Source organism: Pseudochaenichthys georgianus, chromosome 11 (genome assembly GCF_902827115.2).
Source record: "Pseudochaenichthys georgianus chromosome 11, fPseGeo1.2, whole genome shotgun sequence".
Lineage (NCBI taxonomy): Eukaryota > Metazoa > Chordata > Actinopteri > Perciformes > Channichthyidae > Pseudochaenichthys > Pseudochaenichthys georgianus.
Genome location: NC_047513.1, coordinates 29,599,603 through 29,615,788, shown reverse-complemented (window position 1 = coordinate 29,615,788; position 16,186 = coordinate 29,599,603). Strand labels below are relative to the sequence as shown.

The 16,186-nt window shown below is 45.1% G+C and overlaps 1 protein-coding gene, 1 long non-coding RNA gene and 8 other non-coding genes across 11 annotated transcripts in view; all 10 read right to left on the bottom strand.

The window, feature by feature from the left end:
* Window positions 1-4,461: 4,461 nt before the first annotated feature.
* LOC117455011 (H/ACA ribonucleoprotein complex subunit DKC1-like) lies at window positions 4,462-13,045 on the bottom strand. Of its 2 annotated transcripts, XM_071204894.1 has the most exons (16): window positions 12,586-12,698; window positions 11,934-11,999; window positions 11,635-11,687; window positions 11,197-11,396; window positions 10,902-11,017; window positions 10,732-10,816; window positions 9,191-9,398; window positions 8,898-9,013; window positions 8,731-8,818; window positions 7,869-7,947; window positions 7,619-7,691; window positions 7,319-7,387; window positions 6,547-6,600; window positions 5,953-6,018; window positions 4,795-4,861; window positions 4,462-4,622 (listed from the first exon to the last, which is right to left on the bottom strand). In XM_071204894.1, exons 7-10 carry the CDS (start codon window positions 9,381-9,383, stop codon window positions 7,943-7,945), a joined length of 402 nt encoding a protein of 133 aa, XP_071060995.1. In that variant the 5' UTR covers window positions 9,384-9,398; window positions 10,732-10,816; window positions 10,902-11,017; window positions 11,197-11,396; window positions 11,635-11,687; window positions 11,934-11,999; window positions 12,586-12,698; the 3' UTR covers window positions 4,462-4,622; window positions 4,795-4,861; window positions 5,953-6,018; window positions 6,547-6,600; window positions 7,319-7,387; window positions 7,619-7,691; window positions 7,869-7,942. The 2 variants fall into 2 exon arrangements, with proteins under 2 accessions (XP_071060995.1, XP_071060994.1); XM_071204893.1 differs by lacking the exons at window positions 10,732-10,816; window positions 10,902-11,017; window positions 11,197-11,396 and adding an exon at window positions 13,029-13,045.
* On the bottom strand, window positions 4,687-4,757 carry LOC117455668 (small nucleolar RNA SNORD99). The gene has a single exon (XR_004553113.1). It is a non-coding gene; the product is annotated as a small nucleolar RNA SNORD99 (small nucleolar RNA).
* On the bottom strand, window positions 5,778-5,915 carry LOC117455677 (small nucleolar RNA SNORA16B/SNORA16A family). The gene has a single exon (XR_004553122.1). It is a non-coding gene; the product is annotated as a small nucleolar RNA SNORA16B/SNORA16A family (small nucleolar RNA).
* Window positions 6,318-6,392, bottom strand: LOC117455674 (small nucleolar RNA SNORD83). Its single transcript, XR_004553119.1, has one exon. It is a non-coding gene; the product is annotated as a small nucleolar RNA SNORD83 (small nucleolar RNA).
* On the bottom strand, window positions 7,457-7,587 carry LOC117455707 (small nucleolar RNA SNORA44). The gene has a single exon (XR_004553150.1). It is a non-coding gene; the product is annotated as a small nucleolar RNA SNORA44 (small nucleolar RNA).
* On the bottom strand, window positions 9,085-9,159 carry LOC117455675 (small nucleolar RNA SNORD83). Its single transcript, XR_004553120.1, has one exon. It is a non-coding gene; the product is annotated as a small nucleolar RNA SNORD83 (small nucleolar RNA).
* LOC117455673 (small nucleolar RNA SNORD83) lies at window positions 11,089-11,163 on the bottom strand. Its single transcript, XR_004553118.1, has one exon. It is a non-coding gene; the product is annotated as a small nucleolar RNA SNORD83 (small nucleolar RNA).
* Window positions 11,759-11,896, bottom strand: LOC117455676 (small nucleolar RNA SNORA16B/SNORA16A family). The gene has a single exon (XR_004553121.1). It is a non-coding gene; the product is annotated as a small nucleolar RNA SNORA16B/SNORA16A family (small nucleolar RNA).
* Window positions 13,046-13,268: 223 nt separating the features above from the next.
* LOC117455015 (uncharacterized) overlaps window positions 13,269-16,186 on the bottom strand; it is a 39,638-nt gene continuing 36,720 nt past the window's right edge. The window contains exons 4-5 of the long non-coding RNA XR_004553051.2: window positions 13,601-13,655; window positions 13,269-13,380 (exon numbers count right to left, since the gene is read on the bottom strand). This is a non-coding gene — a long non-coding RNA (uncharacterized lncRNA). The remainder of the gene's footprint in view (window positions 13,381-13,600; window positions 13,656-16,186) is intronic.
* On the bottom strand, window positions 15,674-15,794 carry LOC117455720 (small nucleolar RNA SNORA26). The gene has a single exon (XR_004553162.1). It is a non-coding gene; the product is annotated as a small nucleolar RNA SNORA26 (small nucleolar RNA).

Genomic DNA, 16,186 nt, shown 5'->3' with positions numbered 1-16,186 from the left:
GACAATTTCCACCTTTTTCAAAAATAACCATGACTTGAAAACAAGCCCTCAGTACGTGCTGTGTCTGAAAGTATTTAAAGGTCCCCTATTATACTGTTTTTCATCAATCCTGAAGTGTTTGGCTCCAAACACCAAACAGATCATTGCAGCATCCCATAACCCCCCCGTTTCAAAAGTGCTGTTTGGAAAAGTACATAAATTGTATTTTCATTTCAATAATGTACTTTCTATACCCTGCTTCATAAACAATACTGACATCCCTGTGCTCCTCGCTCCGAGTCTGTCTCACAGTCCGGGGATGTGAGGACAGCGCGAGGACACAGACAGGGAGGCTGCTTCACTTCATAAAGGAAATGGCGGTCAATATTAACAGCATAGGAGCTAAAAGGCTTAACCTTAATTACGTGTTAGAGAAAGTCAAAGAACATAAGAAAGGTTGACAAAGATGAGGTTGTTAAACGGGCAGCGGAGCCGCGCATCCTGTCCTCACAACTCTTATAAATCCGGGAACTGGACAATTGTTATTTGTTCTTACTCTGTACCTGGTTTTGCTTCCCAAAACCTGCTACTGTGCTCGTTACACGCCCCGCCCCGTCTAACAGTACAGAAAGCGGCTAGATGCATTTCCTTAGGAATCGATAAGCAGAACCGAAACTAACATTTCTAAACGATGCCGATGGAATCGAAATGTTGGAACCGGATTTCGGTACCCAACCATACTAATGGTTACACAAGCCAAAACATCGTTAGGACATCTTAAGGGTCATTCCAGAATTGGAGGACAATGGACATTCACATTTCATGTCCCCCATACAAAAATCTATTATAAAACGGACAAGTCAAATCAAGCAATCTGATTGGTTCTTAGCCGTGATATACTGAGCGTATACCACGGGTAGAATTGTAAATTACTTTTCACAACAAGTCAGTATCCCTCCGCGTCTGAGAAAAACAGTGTACCGTTGGGCTGTTTTCAAACTGGAACAAGAAAGCAGCGGAGAAGTAACGGGGCAGAAACCTCCTTTTTACGCAGCGGTCCAGACATAGACATCAAACGGCAAAACATATTCAACCTCAACAAGTAACCACGTAAACCATGCTGCTACTGATGCTGGACAGGTTTTCAGTGGGTGCACGATAAACGGAAACATACAAATGAATGTAAATAAATAGCCAAATAATGGATCAACGCTCTCGGTCTAATATGTTCGCTAGCTGTTAGTGTTGTTGCATAGCAACCACCTCGCACTATGTTTCGCGCAGAAGGCAACGGAGGGACTATTTTATTTTGAACATCATTATTTACTAATAAAAACTATTTAAATTAGAGTGTGTCTTTTTTTTTCATATTGCCACACTTGGTAACCGTTTTATAAAAGCAAGAAGCTCACTTCAGGCCGTGGTATATGCTCAATCACAGCTAAGGGGCGTGGTTCGGCCCGAAGCGAAGCCTGTCGTGAGCTATTGCTTAATTATAAAACGGACAAGTCAAATCAAGCAATCGGATTGGTTCTTAGCCGTGATATACTGAGCGTATACCACGGGTAGAATTGTAAATGACTTTTCACAACAAGTCAGTATCCCTCCGCGTCTGAGAAAAACAGTATACCGTTGGGCTGAAAAGCAAACTGCCTGCAAACTGCTTGCTTTTCATACTGGAACAAGAAAGCAGCGGAGAAGTAACGGGGCAGAAACCCTCCTTTTTACGCAGCGGTCCAGACATAGACATCAAACGGCAAAACATATTCAGTGTGCAGTTCCTTTGTCATTAGGGCAGGGATATCTAGATACTTTCCAAGGTTTGACATAATGAATTGTGCTACTTTTAAAGCAAGCAACGATGTTTTCAAATCTGTAATCAAAGAGGTCCGCAAAAACACTATCGGCCAATCAGATTGCTTGATTTGACTTGTCAGTTTTATAAATATATTTACATTTCTTCCGTTACGAAACAAACCTACAAAGCATAAGATGGAAATATTTAAGATTAACTTCGACCTCCGGGGGGTCTTACTATGGAGGAGTGGATTGAGGAGTGCCTATCTCCAGAAAAAAGCACCTAAACACGACGACATGCAGAGCTACGTGAAGAGCAGGTAGACCAACTGGAAAAGTACCACCATTCAAAAGCTTTCTGATGCGGGTCTTGAAACAAAGCAGAGAAATGATGACCGTTTGTGGCCACAGGTGCGAAAGCTCTCGAGCTACTGTAAGCCAAATCTCGGGGACTGGAGAAAGTGGAGCAATATTCTCACCACGCCAAGCAACAGCCTAGGACAACCTCAACAAGTAACCACGTAAGCCATGCTACTACTGATGCTGGACAGGTTTGGATCAACGCTCTCGGTCTAATATGTTCGCTAGCTGTTAGTGTTGTTGCATAGCAACCACCTCGCACTATGTTTCGCGCAGAAGGCAACGGAGGGACTATTTTATTTTGAACATCATTATTTACTAATAAAAACTATTTAAATTAGAGTGTGTCTTTTTTTTTCATATTGCCACACTTGGTAACCGTTTTATAAAAGCAAGAAGCTCACTTCAGGCCGTGGTATATGCTCAATCACAGCTAAGGGGCGTGGTTCGGCCCGAAGCGAAGCCTGTCGTGAGCTATTGCTTAATTATAAAACGGACAAGTCAAATCAAGCAATCTGATTGGTTCTTAGCCGTGATATACTGAGCGTATACCACGGGTAGAATTGTAAATGACTTTTCACAACACTATAGCCGCGTTCACACTGCGGTACTTTTCCCACAAAGGTTCATGCGAACTTAGTTCATGATCGCGTTCACACCAAAAAGAGCCGGTACTAAAAGTAGTTCATGCGAACCTTTTTACCCCCTCGAAAGTCCCTGCTAGAAAGCAGGGACTTTCGAGCGGCTCTTTTTTGAGAAAAGAGCTATATTCCTGATTGGCTGGGCGAATTGCAAACCACGCCCCGTAAAACTCCCAAAAAGTTTTGTGAAGCCGCCATTTTATTATCCTCGCATTAGCATTATTAGCATTAGCCCAGCGCAGAAACGCAGAGAGACTAACTTATGGCAACACAAAATAAAACATGGGAGCGGTGGAGATGAGGAGGTGTCGGCGTTCTGGCGATTTACTCGGAAGGCTTCAGTAGAAGCTGCTGGGACTCCCAGCAGCTTCTACTGAAGCCTTCCCCAACTCCGGGGACTTCCGGCCGGGGACTTTGGGCGGCAGTATACGCCGTGAAGTGGGTTGCGGCCTGCCAGTAAACCCAAAGCAGAAGAAGAAGAAGTGACGTCAGCGGCTTCATTTGCCTAATCCACCCCCAGGGACTTTTTCTGCTGTGAACGCGATCTGTACTTAGTTCATGAGAACTAAAGAGTTCGCATGAACTAAGTTCGCATGAACCTTTGTGGGAAAAGCACCGCAGTGTGAACGCGGCTAATGTTTCGCGCAGAAGGCAACGGAGGGACTATTTTATTTTGAACATCATTATTTACTAATAAAAACTATTTAAATTAGAGTTTGTCTTTTTTTTTCATATTGCCACACTTGGTAACCGTTTTATAAAAGCAATAGCTCACTTCAGGCCGTGATATATGCTCATAGGCCGAACCACGCCCCTTAGCTGTGATATAATGAGCATATACCATGGCCTGTCGTGAGCTATTGCTTAAATAATCCATGCCCAAAATGCTAAAACATGCACTTGCTGACCCACTCAACCCTGTTACTGATATTATCAGAATAAAGCATATTCATTTAAAAGTTATCTTTCTTGCATTAGATATCCAAGTTTGTCCTTGCCTTGAAAGTAGCATTACATGCTACATCTAGCAATACTTCCTGAGGTTAAAGCTCAAATTAGCATTGATTTTCAACCCCGTTACTATAATTAGAGTAACGCAGTTACTTATCACAGCCCTGTCTGTGCACACGGAGACCGACTCTGTCGTCCGGTGATCTAACCGCCTTCTGGAAAAACTTCACAAGTACGTCGGTACGCAAATGGCTTTGTGACACAAGTGACGGTATGCATTTCAGATTACGCACATAACCTACGTACCAGTTATGTGCACCCCTTGTACTACAGCAAAAGTATTCTCCGTCGGGACTTCCTGCAAGAACACCAGGCCGTTATCAAAGATGTTATATTGAGAAGACGATCACTATACGTGACAAAAGTTTTCAAAACCGTGGCTACTGAAATCAATCTTACTAACTGCTGTCTGTGCAATTCTCGGCCCGAGTTGGCAGACTTTATTTTGCTTACTTTAACATCATTTTTCATGGTGGGGCTAAGCCATTTCTTGGTATGGGTGTAGCCTACCCCAGCCATACCCTGGCGCTGCCACTGGTGGCACGGGCCATTCTGCACATGCGTTAAATATTTTAACGCAATTAATTCAAAAAATTAATTACCGCTGTTAACGCGATAATTTTGACAGCACTAGTGTAAATACAAGAATATCAATAAAGGGATTCTCAAAAAATTTCCGTGTAAGATGTTTATTTCAACAATTTTTTCGGAGAGAAAACATTCAGCTGGTCAGTTTGTAAGAAATCCTTCACAGAGAACTCAGACTGTACTCATATAGCACTTTGTCCAGTCGCTACATCCTCCTTCACCGTCTTCCTGCTGCCTTCAACGCACCTGAGAATACAAAGAAACTACATTTAGTGAAATTCAAACACTTGTTCTGAGGTCATCATTTAAGATCTGATCTCAGTCCCATATCCGCGAGTTTCATCCAACAGTCCTCTTGTTTTAAATTCATCATAGATCAGGAATGTATGAAATGATGCAGACTAATCTCCTTACATACCTCACAGCAGGAACATGGAGCCTCTTTAGTCATCTCCTTATTCCTCTGCATCAGCGTTATCCAACAGCTGAAGAAAGAGAGACAGCCATTAGAGCAGAAATGCATCGCTTCATTAGCTCTGTGATTCAGTCTGAAGGGTCCTTCCCTTAGTGTGGCTCAGTTGTGCACGTTGTCTCAATCAGATCTAATCAGTGAGGGTGAGTTTGTCATCACAGCCACTTTATATATTTGAAATATAACTCCGAGGGACCTGCATGTGACCTCTTCATGTTTCGCCTTTTCATCTTCATTAGCCGCGTATCACACTTTTCCCCGTACTTTTCGCGTTTAGTTCCGTTAGTGCCCCTTATGTGGCGTTCACACCGAAAATAGTACTTAGTGCCGGGAACTTTTACCCCCATTTTTAGTGCCTGCTGAGAGCAGGTACTTTCCTGGGGGAAAGTGCCCCAGTTCTGATTGGCTGGGCGACGCAAACCACGGCCCGTAAAACTGAAATGTTTTGTAGAGCCGCCATTTTATTATCCTCGCATTAGCACAGCGCACAAACGGAGCGACTAACTTATAGCAACACAAAATAAAACATGGGAGCGGTGGAGATGTCGGTGTTCTAGCGATTTACTCTGAAGGCTTCAGTAGAAGCTGCTGGGAGTCCCAGCAGCTTCTACTGAAGCCAGTCCCCAACTCCGGGGACTTCGGGTGGCAGTATACGCAGTGAAGTGGTTTGCGGCCTGCCAGTAAACCCAAAGCAGAAGACGACGAAGTGACGTCAGCGGTTTCATTTGCGTAATCTTCCGCCAGGGAACTTATTCAGGTGTGAACGCGATCTGTACTTAGTGCCCTGGGATAATAAATGCCGGGGCACTAAGTGCCGGCCAAGTACTTGGCGTGAACGCGGCTAATGTTACAAAAGACCCGCAGAAAGATGGAGCACAGCAATTAGCACAGAAGATATTTTAAACACATAAAGCTTATGATTTAGTCCCAAATGTCCTTCCCCTTAATGTTGCTGAAACAGTTAATATTTAAACTGATCAGCGACCGTCGGTGGAAGTCTTCTTCTCGGCATCCAGTTGACCGCTCTAAGCTACAGTAGAGCCTGAACGGCTTCGATAGGAGCCTGATGTACACTATTTAGTCTAGACAGGAATAAAAACATACCGGCTTTCTGTGCAGACATCCATGGTTGCAGAGCCCAGGAGGTAGAGCTCCTATTTCAGGTTCAACCTGTAGAAAGACGGATGAGAAAGTCAGATGAGAAAGTCAGTGCCTGCTCTGTGCTGAAAAGGGAATAGTCAGAATACTAGTGAGCATTGTAGCACATTGAGTCAGACGCTTGTTTTAAGAGTGCAAAAAAAGGCAGATATAAGACTTAATTTTACAACCATTACTTTGCTACTTAAATTATTGTACATCACATCTTGATCTTAGCGACCACGCCGTGGTCATCAGAGCCACGCCTGCACAGGCGGTATTATTATTATACACCTGGGCAGGTGAGGTAATTAGAGTCCTCGTTAACGAGCAGCCATCAGACTAGGGTGATAGATGAGAGGTCCTCACGGCCCGGAGGCTGCGGCATCTATATGTCATCATGTGGCTCATACATATATTGCTCTTTCCATATCTGAAGCTGCTGAAGACATGATGATAGACTTGAAACTCAGGGGAGGTTTTCAAATATTTCCAAATAATGATTTTTGGACTTTATATTAAAAACTTTAGCATGAGGTTAGCTTGTTAGCTTAGCATTACCTGACAGTCCTGGATGTTCTAGTGAGCGGTCCGGATGTTCAGCTTCTCAAAGTTCTGCAGGAGACAATCATCAGTTTAAAAGAGCCTCTGCAGGAGAGATCTACCTGTGATTGTCTATTCAGGATCACATGCCTACACCAGAAGCCCTGCCCCCCCCCCTCTACAGACCCCTTTGTGCTGTTATTCAGCCCCCCTCTATATATCCCCTCTATGCTATTATTGACAGGTCTCAGCTGTGATCAGCGCAGTCAACTCGTCTTCGCGGCGCTCAGGTCGAGTCGTCTCTCCTCGTGGATCCGGGTCGACCCAGCAAAACACAGAGTCAATGACTTCACCACGAGGAGAGGCCCCGCCCCCAGAACGAGAGCGGGGGGAGTGACTGCAACAAGATGGCCGCTCAGCGAATGGATAAACAGCTTCATCATTTCACAGATCAAATTATGCACAGACAAATCTCCGTACGCAGCGCCCACACGGCAGCGTGCGATGCAGCTTGCCGGTGGGCGTGTCTGAAACTTGACCAACAACCAATCACATGAATCTCCCGCCCCGGACACACAAGCACGCGGTTTGATTGGCTAGAGCTTGTACTGGCATATGATTTGAATGGCTGACGCTTCCGCCGAAGCTTCAAACATTGAACTTCTCCCAACGTTCGAAGCGAAGCGTCGGAACCAAAATGCAGTTCGGCAAACGTCACCCCATTCAAAGTGAATGGGAAGCTGCGTTGAAGCTTCAACGCACGCTGCCGTGTGGACGGGCCCTTACATACCTCACAGCAGGAACATGGAGCCTCTGCATCCCAAGGACATCAGATTAGATCTCATGGGCAGATTGATGCCTGCAGGAAGAGAACAGCATTAAAAGAACTGTGGCTGCGCAGTAAGCATTTCTACATGATGAGGTGAGGATCTGTTGGACAGTTGAGTGGCTGCTGATGGCATAAGAGGCCAGAACAGTCAAAGACCGACCTTTTATCTGGCATGCACTTGGAGAACCCTAGAGCTACAGACAAGCCCCGGTCCTTAGGATAGCATGCTGCGAATAGCTCATTTTAGATATTTTAAATTACCTTGAAGTGAGACATCCTCATGAAGTCACGGCAGCATCAGGATCAGTGCCTCGTGCTCAGCCACCATGGTCGCCTTAAGAAAGATACAGAAACTGAGTTTAAATGAAACACCTTTTATTTAAAGTGGCTTAGTGGTTAGCAAAAGTGGCTCAGTTATCTAAGTTGTCTCAATCAGATCTAATCAGTGAGGGCAAGTTTGTCATCACAGCCAGAAATAATCAAATATTTAAGGTGCAGTTTAAAAACATACCTGCAGGTGATTTAGTCATCTTCTTATTTCATCCATGGTTGCAGAGCCCAGGAGGTAGAGCTCCTATTTCAGGTTCAACCTGTAGCAAGACAGATGAGAAAGTCAGATGAGAAAGACAGTGCATGCTCTGTGCTGAAGGGTAATAGTCAGAATACTAGTGAGCATTGTCACAGTAGCTTTTGTGCAAAACAAAAAGCCAGATTTAAGAGTATCGTTCCATATTTACTAAATGAGGTTTTTGCTAATACAAATGTATTTGTTCAGTCAAGCCAGTGTGTTGAACTGCCGCAGAAAAACATAATGCAGAAAGCATTTGCAGTACAAGTTGAGCAGTACATTGACACGTGGTTCACATGTGATAGCGTTAAGCTAACCTCAAGCGAAGCAATTATACCCTAGCATCATCATATCTTGAGTTGTTATTACAAAAAAAGGCAGCGCAATGTTTGGTCAAATACAACTACATTAACATGACATTATAGCTATTAGCTTAAGCTAACTGAGCCACGTGATAACAGTTACTAGCTACATAAGCTAACGTTAGCTCGTTGGTTTCAGCATTTCAGCCAGTCATTGAAATGAGGGTCAACACTGCAAATAGTGTCTCTTAAACTTAAATTAACCGTCAATAAAAGTCTTAAATGATATGTTTAACTCCATTATCCTCTTAGATTTTAATAAACTGTATAAACATTATATTGTGTCCTCAGAGAGCATCAGCGCAGCATGAGCTGACTGAGTCGCTCCGAGCTGAGAGATTCTGTAGCAGAGCGACTCCCCCCGAGAGCACGGCAGCGCAGGGGGGGATAACTGTCTGCAGCACCTGTAGCCCCTCCCCTCAGCACCTGTTGCCCCTCAGTACCTGTAATCCGGGTGGGCGTGCTGCCGTTGGCTTTCACGTGTTTGTGGAGCAGTCCTTTCTGGATCATCATCTTCTTCTTCTGACTCACCTGATCAGGGAAAGCATAACTTCTATTAACACAGATAACTTGAACGCCACAGAACAGGTAAAGAGGAAACAGATCGTACCTCGGGGCCCAGCCCCCACTTTCGGGGGAGCCGTCTCTCCATGATGACCCTCTTGATCTTAGCGACCACGCTGTGGTCCCGGGTGGAGATCTCCGCCGTGGTCATCAGAACCACGCCTGCACACAGACAGTGTTATTATTATTATACACCTGGGCAGGTGAGGTAATTAGAGTCCTCGTTAACGAGCAGCCATCAGACTAGGGTGATAGATGAGAGGTCCTCACGGCCCGGAAGCTGCGGCATCTATATGTCATCATGTGGCTCACACACTCACACAACGCGGAGACACACACCTGTGCAGATGGCCTTCCCCCCCTTGGTGGTGATGACCACGATGTCCTGGTTCATCTCGATGGCGTCCTCGTACCCGAGCACACCAGCCTCTTGTAGGACACCAGCAGCTTCTCCAGGGGGAAGATCACTCCTCAGGTACGTCTCGTCTTTGTTGGGGTCAAACTGCCACTGAGCGTCCAGGACATCGTGCATCGTCACCAGGTGATCCTACACACATATTGTGAGGGGGAGGACAGTATATGAAATACATATAACATGAATGCTTTGTGATGTCAGCAGTGAGGGGGGCACAGTATATTAATGCTGTCACCATTAATATTATTTGAGGGAGGTTAGTCTGACGCCGATCGCCCATTCATTTTATAATCTCACCCAGCCTCCTCTGTATAGTTATTATATATAATAGTTATTGTGATCATAGCCATTAAATATTACTCAGGAAGTACCTGCATGTGACTTCTTCATGTTTCATACATAATGAAGAAAGCATTTGCAGTACATTGACACGTGGTTCACATGTGATAGCGTTAAGCTAACCTCAAGCTAAGCAAGTATACCCTAGCATCATCATATCTTGAGTTGTTATATTACAAAAAAAGTAGGGATGCACGATAATCATCGGTGCGATATTAGGAATGATGACGTCATCCCGATAAACCCGATACAAGTATTAATAGCCCCGATAATATAAAATATGTTTTGGGTAAAAAAAAGAGAAAAGCAGTACTGCGGTGTGGGTGGATTGGGATGAGGGGCGCTTGTTTTTCACTCGGCTCCTCCCGTTTCGCCAGTACTGTGGTATTAGTGGTTTAGGAAGAGGGGAGTTCTTCACAAATCGAGCGCTCCCTAACTCGTGCCTGGCTGTGACGTAAATGGTGTGCGGCAGTGAAGCCAGGACAGTAAACAAACATGTCGTCGGTAGTATGGGACTATTTCAAAGTTGGAAAGTTCGCTTTCTATTTGTAACAAATGTAATGCAGAAGTTCCACGAGGAGGGAAAAAGCAACGAGTTAAAATAATTAGTGGCGTAATTTTTTTTTTAATTATCGGTTATAGGTATCGGTCTTGAGAAGCAGGAAGTTATCGGTATCGGTTTCAAAAAACCAATATCGTGCATCCCCAAAAAAAAAGGCAGCGCAATGTTTGGTAAAATACAACTACATTAACATGACATTATAGCTATTAGCTTAAGCTAACTGAGCCACGTGATAACAGTTACTAGCTACATAAGCTAACGTTAGCTCGTTGGTTTCAGCCAGTCATTGAAATGAGGGTCAACACTGCAAATATTGTCTCTTAAACTTAAATTAACTGTCAATAAGTCTGAAAATCTAAGAGGATAATGGAGTTAAAGATATCATTTAATAAACATTATATTGTGTCCTCAGAGAGCATCAGCGCAGCATGAGCTGACTGAGTCGCTCCGAGCTGAGAGATTCTGTAGCAGAGCGACTCCCCCCGAGAGCACGGCAGCGCAGGGGGGGATAACTGTCTGCAGCACCTGTAGCCCCTCCCATCAGCACCTGTAGCCCCTCAGTACCTGTAATCCGGGTGGGCGTGCTGCCGTTGGCTTTCCCGTGTTTGTCGAGCAGTCCTTTCTGGATCATCTTCTTCTTCTGACTCGCCTGATCAGGGAAAGAATAACTTCTATTAACATCAACACAGATCACTTGAACGCCACAGAACAGGTAAAGAGGAAACAGATCGTACCTCGGGGCCCAGCCCCCACTTTCGGGGGAGCCGTCTCTCCATGATGACCCTCTTGATCTTAGCGACCACGCCGTGGTCCCGGGTGGAGATCTCCGCCGTGGTCATCAGAACCACGCCTGCACACAGACAGTGTTATTATTATTATACACCTGGGCAGGTGAGGTAATTAGAGTCCTCGTTAACGAGCAGCCATCAGACTAGGGTGATAGATGAGAGGTCCTCACGGCCCGGAGGCTGCGGCATCTATATGTCATCATGTGGCTCACACACACTCCCACAACACGGAGACACACACCTGTGCAGATGGCCTTCCCCCCCTGGTGGTGATGACCAAGATATCCTGGTTCATCTCGATGGCGTCCTCGTACCCGAGCACACCAGCCTCTTGTAGGACACCAGCAGCTTCTCCAGGGGGAAGATCACTCCTCAGGTACGTCTCGTCTCTGTTGGGGTCAAACTGCCACTGAGCGTCCAGGACATCGTCACCAGGTGATCCTACACACATATTGTGAGGGGGAGGACAGTATATTTAATACATATAACATGAATGCTTTGTGATGTCAGCAGTGAGGGGGGCACAGTATATTAATGCTGTCACCATTAATATTATTTGAGGGAGGTTAGTCTGACGCCGATCGCCAATTCATTTTATAATCTCACCCAGCCTCCTCTGTAGTTATTATATATAATAGTTATTGTGATCATAGCCATTGAAATATTACTCAGGAAGTACCTGCATGTGACTTCTTCATGTTTCGCCTTTTCATCTTCAATGTTACTAAAGACCTGCAGAAAGATGGAGCACAGCAATTAGCACAGAAGACATTTTAAACACATAAAGCTTATGATTTAGTCCCAAATGTCCTTCCCCTTAATGTTGCTGAAACAGTTAATATTTAAACTGATCAGCGACCGTCGGTGGAAGTCTTCTTCTCGGCATCCAGTTGACCGCTCTAAGCTACAGTAGAGCCTGAACGGCTTCGATAGGAGCCTGATGTATACTATTTAGTCTAGACAGGAATAAAAACATACCGGCTTTCTGTGCAGACATCCATGGTTGCAGAGCCCAGGAGGTAGAGCTCCTATTTCAGGTTCAACCTGTAGCAAGACGGATGAGAAAGTCAGATGAGAAAGTCAGTGCATGCTCTGTGCTGAAAAGAACAGAATACTAGTGAGCATTGTCACAGTAGCTTTTGTGCAAAACAAAAAGCCAGATTTAAGAGTATCGTTCCATATTTACTAAATGAGGTTTTTGCTAATACAAATGTATTTGTTCAGTCAAGCCAGTGTGTTGAACTGCCGCAGAAAAACATAATGCAGAAAGCATTTGCAGTACAAGTTGAGCAGTACATTGACACGTGGTGCACATGTGATAGCGTTAAGCTAACCTCAAGCGAAGCAATTATACCCTAGCATCATCATATCTTGAGTTGTTAGATTACAAAATAAGACAGCGCAATGTTTGGTCAAATACAACTACATTAACATGACATTATAGCTATTAGCTTAATCTAACTGAAACACGTGGGTAACAGTTACTAGCTACATAAGCTAACGTTAGCTCGTTGGTTTCAGCATGTTAGCCAGTCATTGACACGATAAAATACTCATTTTCAGTTCACTATAAGCTAAATATAGCAACTATACACTTTTGTAACATTAAATAAGAATGTTTGTATCTTACCGGAGGTGATGCTCTTCTTTCTCCTTCGGAAGGCTTGAAGCTGACAGCGACTGAAGAGGGTCCCGGTCAGTGGCGAGCCATGAGTTTTATACCTAGGCCCTCTGACCCAACCCCTTCCGTCGAAAAGAAAAAAAAGTTATTACGTCACAGTGTATACTTCAGCGGAATGTCAAAACGGCCCGGGGTGCAAAACGCATCAAAGAAAGCGACCTTTTTAGAGGAGTTTAAAAAACTAAACTTTGGCCACATTTGGATGCCATCAGTGCCATTTTACCTTTTTTATAAAAAGGTACTTGACCTTTTGTTTTTGTTTCAGTCGTCTGTGCAACATAGGATGATATTTTCAAAGCACTTCATGGTAAATTACATTACATCAATGTTTTCAAATTGTTAATGTACGATTGTTACTGGCTTAAAACATTGTAAATCTGAGTATAACGTACCTCGTTGATGAACCCTTGAACTGTCACCAATTGCTCAATGCCTGTGGTCAGATCCAGAACTGGCACCAGGGTGGAGGGAGGCGTCAGGAGGGCCTTGCCTTCCTCCTCCAAATGGCCTGGAGTGGGGCACACATGTATATGGCTGTGTTTTTCTGCTGAGCATGGATTTGGTATGACCAAATTTGCTCTTGCCATAATTCCTTACAGTGTAAGTTTGGCCCTCGTTCATTTGCTGGAGCAAATCTTCAAATAAAACTTCTGTACCGTCTGCCCGTCTGTGACCGCAGCTGTTTGGTTTCGATAAACCTGTGTGGCCTTGGCACCCTCTCCATCGAACCATTACATTAATACCCTGGTTGACAGACAAAGATATTTGTTTTTGCAAAGCCACCATGGTCACCTTAAGATGAAGAAACTGAGTTTAAATGAAACACCTTTTATTTAAAGTGGCTTAGTGGTTAGCAAAAGTGGCTCAGTTATCTGAGTTGTCTCAATCAGATCTAATCAGTGAGGGCAAGTTTGTCATCACAGCCAGAAATAATCAATATTTAAGGTGTAGTTTAAAAACATACCTGCAGGTGATTTAGTCATCTTCTTATTCCTCTCTGCGTCAGCGTTATGCAACACCTGAAGAAAGAGAGACAGCCGTTAGAGCAGCAATGCATTAACTTTGATTTCGACTGAAGGGTCCTTCCCTTAGTGTGGCTCAGTTATCTAAGTTGTCTCAATCAGGTCTAATCAGTGAGGGCAAGTTTGTCATCACAGCCACTTTTTATAGTTGAAATATAACTCCGATGTTCTACCTCAGGCTGTGGGGGGGCATTGGGGGAGGGATCACTCTGGAGGAGACCTTAGCCCTCTCTGGTCACCCTGCTCGGTTCCTGCCCCGCCATCACTGCAGCCACTTTATTCCCCAGCCTCATGAAATGGTTCACACTCTGGCTGCGGCCACACGAGGACGAATTCGGTCGTTTGCGTTACTGTTTAGTGTCATATAGACCGTTCGGCCACACGAGGACGACCGAATATGGCACTAAACGACTGAGGAAACGATAACGGGTCCCAAGGTGGATAGAAAGGCATACGCAACTCTCTGGGGGGGTCAAACGGCTCCGTGTGTGCGCCCTATCCGAACATTTTCAGATCACTGATAGTGATTGCGCAATAGCCCCGCCTCTTCTGCTCACCTCCGCTTACCCCGCGCCAGTGCTGAAGTGTTTCGCCAACAACAACAATGGCGGATCGCAGAGTTGCTATCGTGCTCCGGACGCTATTGACCATGCTACAGTTGTTTGGGCAACATCTACAGCAAGAATGATGAGGCAATAGCCCCGCCTCTCCCCACCTCTGCTGCTCACCCCCACGTCAAAGTAAACTGCACCCTGAATTCAGATTATTTATCTTTCTCTCGCGAGTGAAGTCTAATCTGACAGGACGGAGACACGCAGCTCTGCCCACCTACAGCTCCTCCCGCTGCAGCAAAACACACACTTCAAGTCAGATCATCGCCCTTAGCTATTTTAATTACCTCTCAAACTCCCTAAACTAGTTATAAATATGTTTATTTTTTACTGTCGGCCGGGTCACTGATTACTGGATGAGCTGCTGCATGAGACAGACACTGCCGCTGTCCGAAGAGAAGGAGGAAAAAGAGAGGCTCCGTGTATTTTATCATTATATTATATAGTCGTTATTCATTTGTTTTAAAGCTCAATAAATAACAAAGAAGACCTTTGACCGGCACTTTTATAATTTTGTCCGGAAGATTTAAACTTTAATACACGCTGACTGGCGAAAAACTCTGCCCGGTTCCCTCGGCCCCCACCGCGGAGAATAAACAGAAGGGCAACCATGACAACCATGCTGCTTTTGTGGAGGAAGTTACAGCGCCACGTACAGGCTCCTCCTGCATGTACTGCAGCTTCTCCAGCGGTTGGAGCTAAACGGAGCGGTCTCGTGTGGACAGACATATCCGGATAATTATTGCGTGTGGACGGAAGCCGTTTGTGATTGCGTTTGCGTTAATCCTATGCGTTTAGCCGTTTTCGTCCTCTTGTGGCCGCAGCCTCTGATGTTGTGACTGCCCGGCCACACTTTGAAATATACTTGCTCCAGCCACACATGGTATCCCCCCCGTCCCCTCCCAGGGATGTGGGGGAGAGGGCGAGTCCTTAGCCCCCAGTACCTGAACAGGGCATGGGAGATCAGATGAGCTCCAACCTGAAGAAGAAAAGGGCATTGGGCTCAATGACCAACAGAGCTTTGGGGGAGGTACCATGAGGAATGGAATACTCAGGAGGACCATCAGGACCGGAAGTATCAACACAGAGATTCAGGGGATTGACAGATTTGGTAAAAACATCATTGGTCCCAGAGTAATGTATATACAGTGAACACATTGCACTAACTCACCACCTCTCAGAGTAAAGCTGGGGCCACCTTGCAGCCCGAGTCGATATTCAGCCAGAGCCACCACGCGAGTGGAGAATCTCTCAATGTTGATCAGGTCAATGGGGAGATGTCCATACCTGAATGATAGATTAAGAAAAGGTGTTCCGCAGAGGTTTACTACCATTGCATGAACCGTGTTGTGCAGTAGGTTGAACACAACCAAAGACATTTCACTGACAAGTCTTCGCATTTCTGTTTGTTTCTCCCGACAGGATCCGCAGAGAGGACGGTGTTCCTTCACTACAGGTTTATGAGAGATTCAATGTGCCCCCCTGTGTTAATCACCAAGGACATTCATTAGTCCAGGGTGGGCAAATAGGGGGCATGGTGTGTTCAAGTTTTAAATGCATGTGACGTGCACAGATGCCAACGTAGTAAAGATTAAATGAAACCCTGGCATGGCGACTATTGGAAGTCCGTACTTCAACCAAATGGCTCGATCTTCTGCGATCCTGGTCCGTTCTCCTGTAGCAGCTCCACGTCTCCACATTCTAAAAACTCGGAGTCCCTCCACCTTGATTTTTTTGTCATGGAAAGAAGCTACAGAACATAAACATACAATTTAGTCATTGTTGCATGGTGTTGTACGGAGCCCTGGAGGGTTCACAGAGAGAAAAATAAATAAAGCGTGGCCTCGTTTTGTGTGTGTGTGGGCATTTGTTTATGATAGTATCGTTCGTTCCGGTGCACTCCGGCAGGACTATAGC

What these genes read in the sequence shown, in the direction of transcription:
- LOC117455011 (XM_071204893.1), bottom strand. An exon ending in GGGGAAGGCCATCTGCACAG is followed by an intron (nt 9,014 to 9,190) that starts GTGTGTGTCTCC and finishes GTCTGTGTGCAG; the next exon opens with GCGTGGTTCTGATGACCACG. An exon ending in AGTGGGGGCTGGGCCCCGAG is followed by an intron (nt 8,819 to 8,897) that starts GTACGATCTGTT and finishes TTCCCTGATCAG; the next exon opens with GTGAGTCAGAAGAAGAAGAT.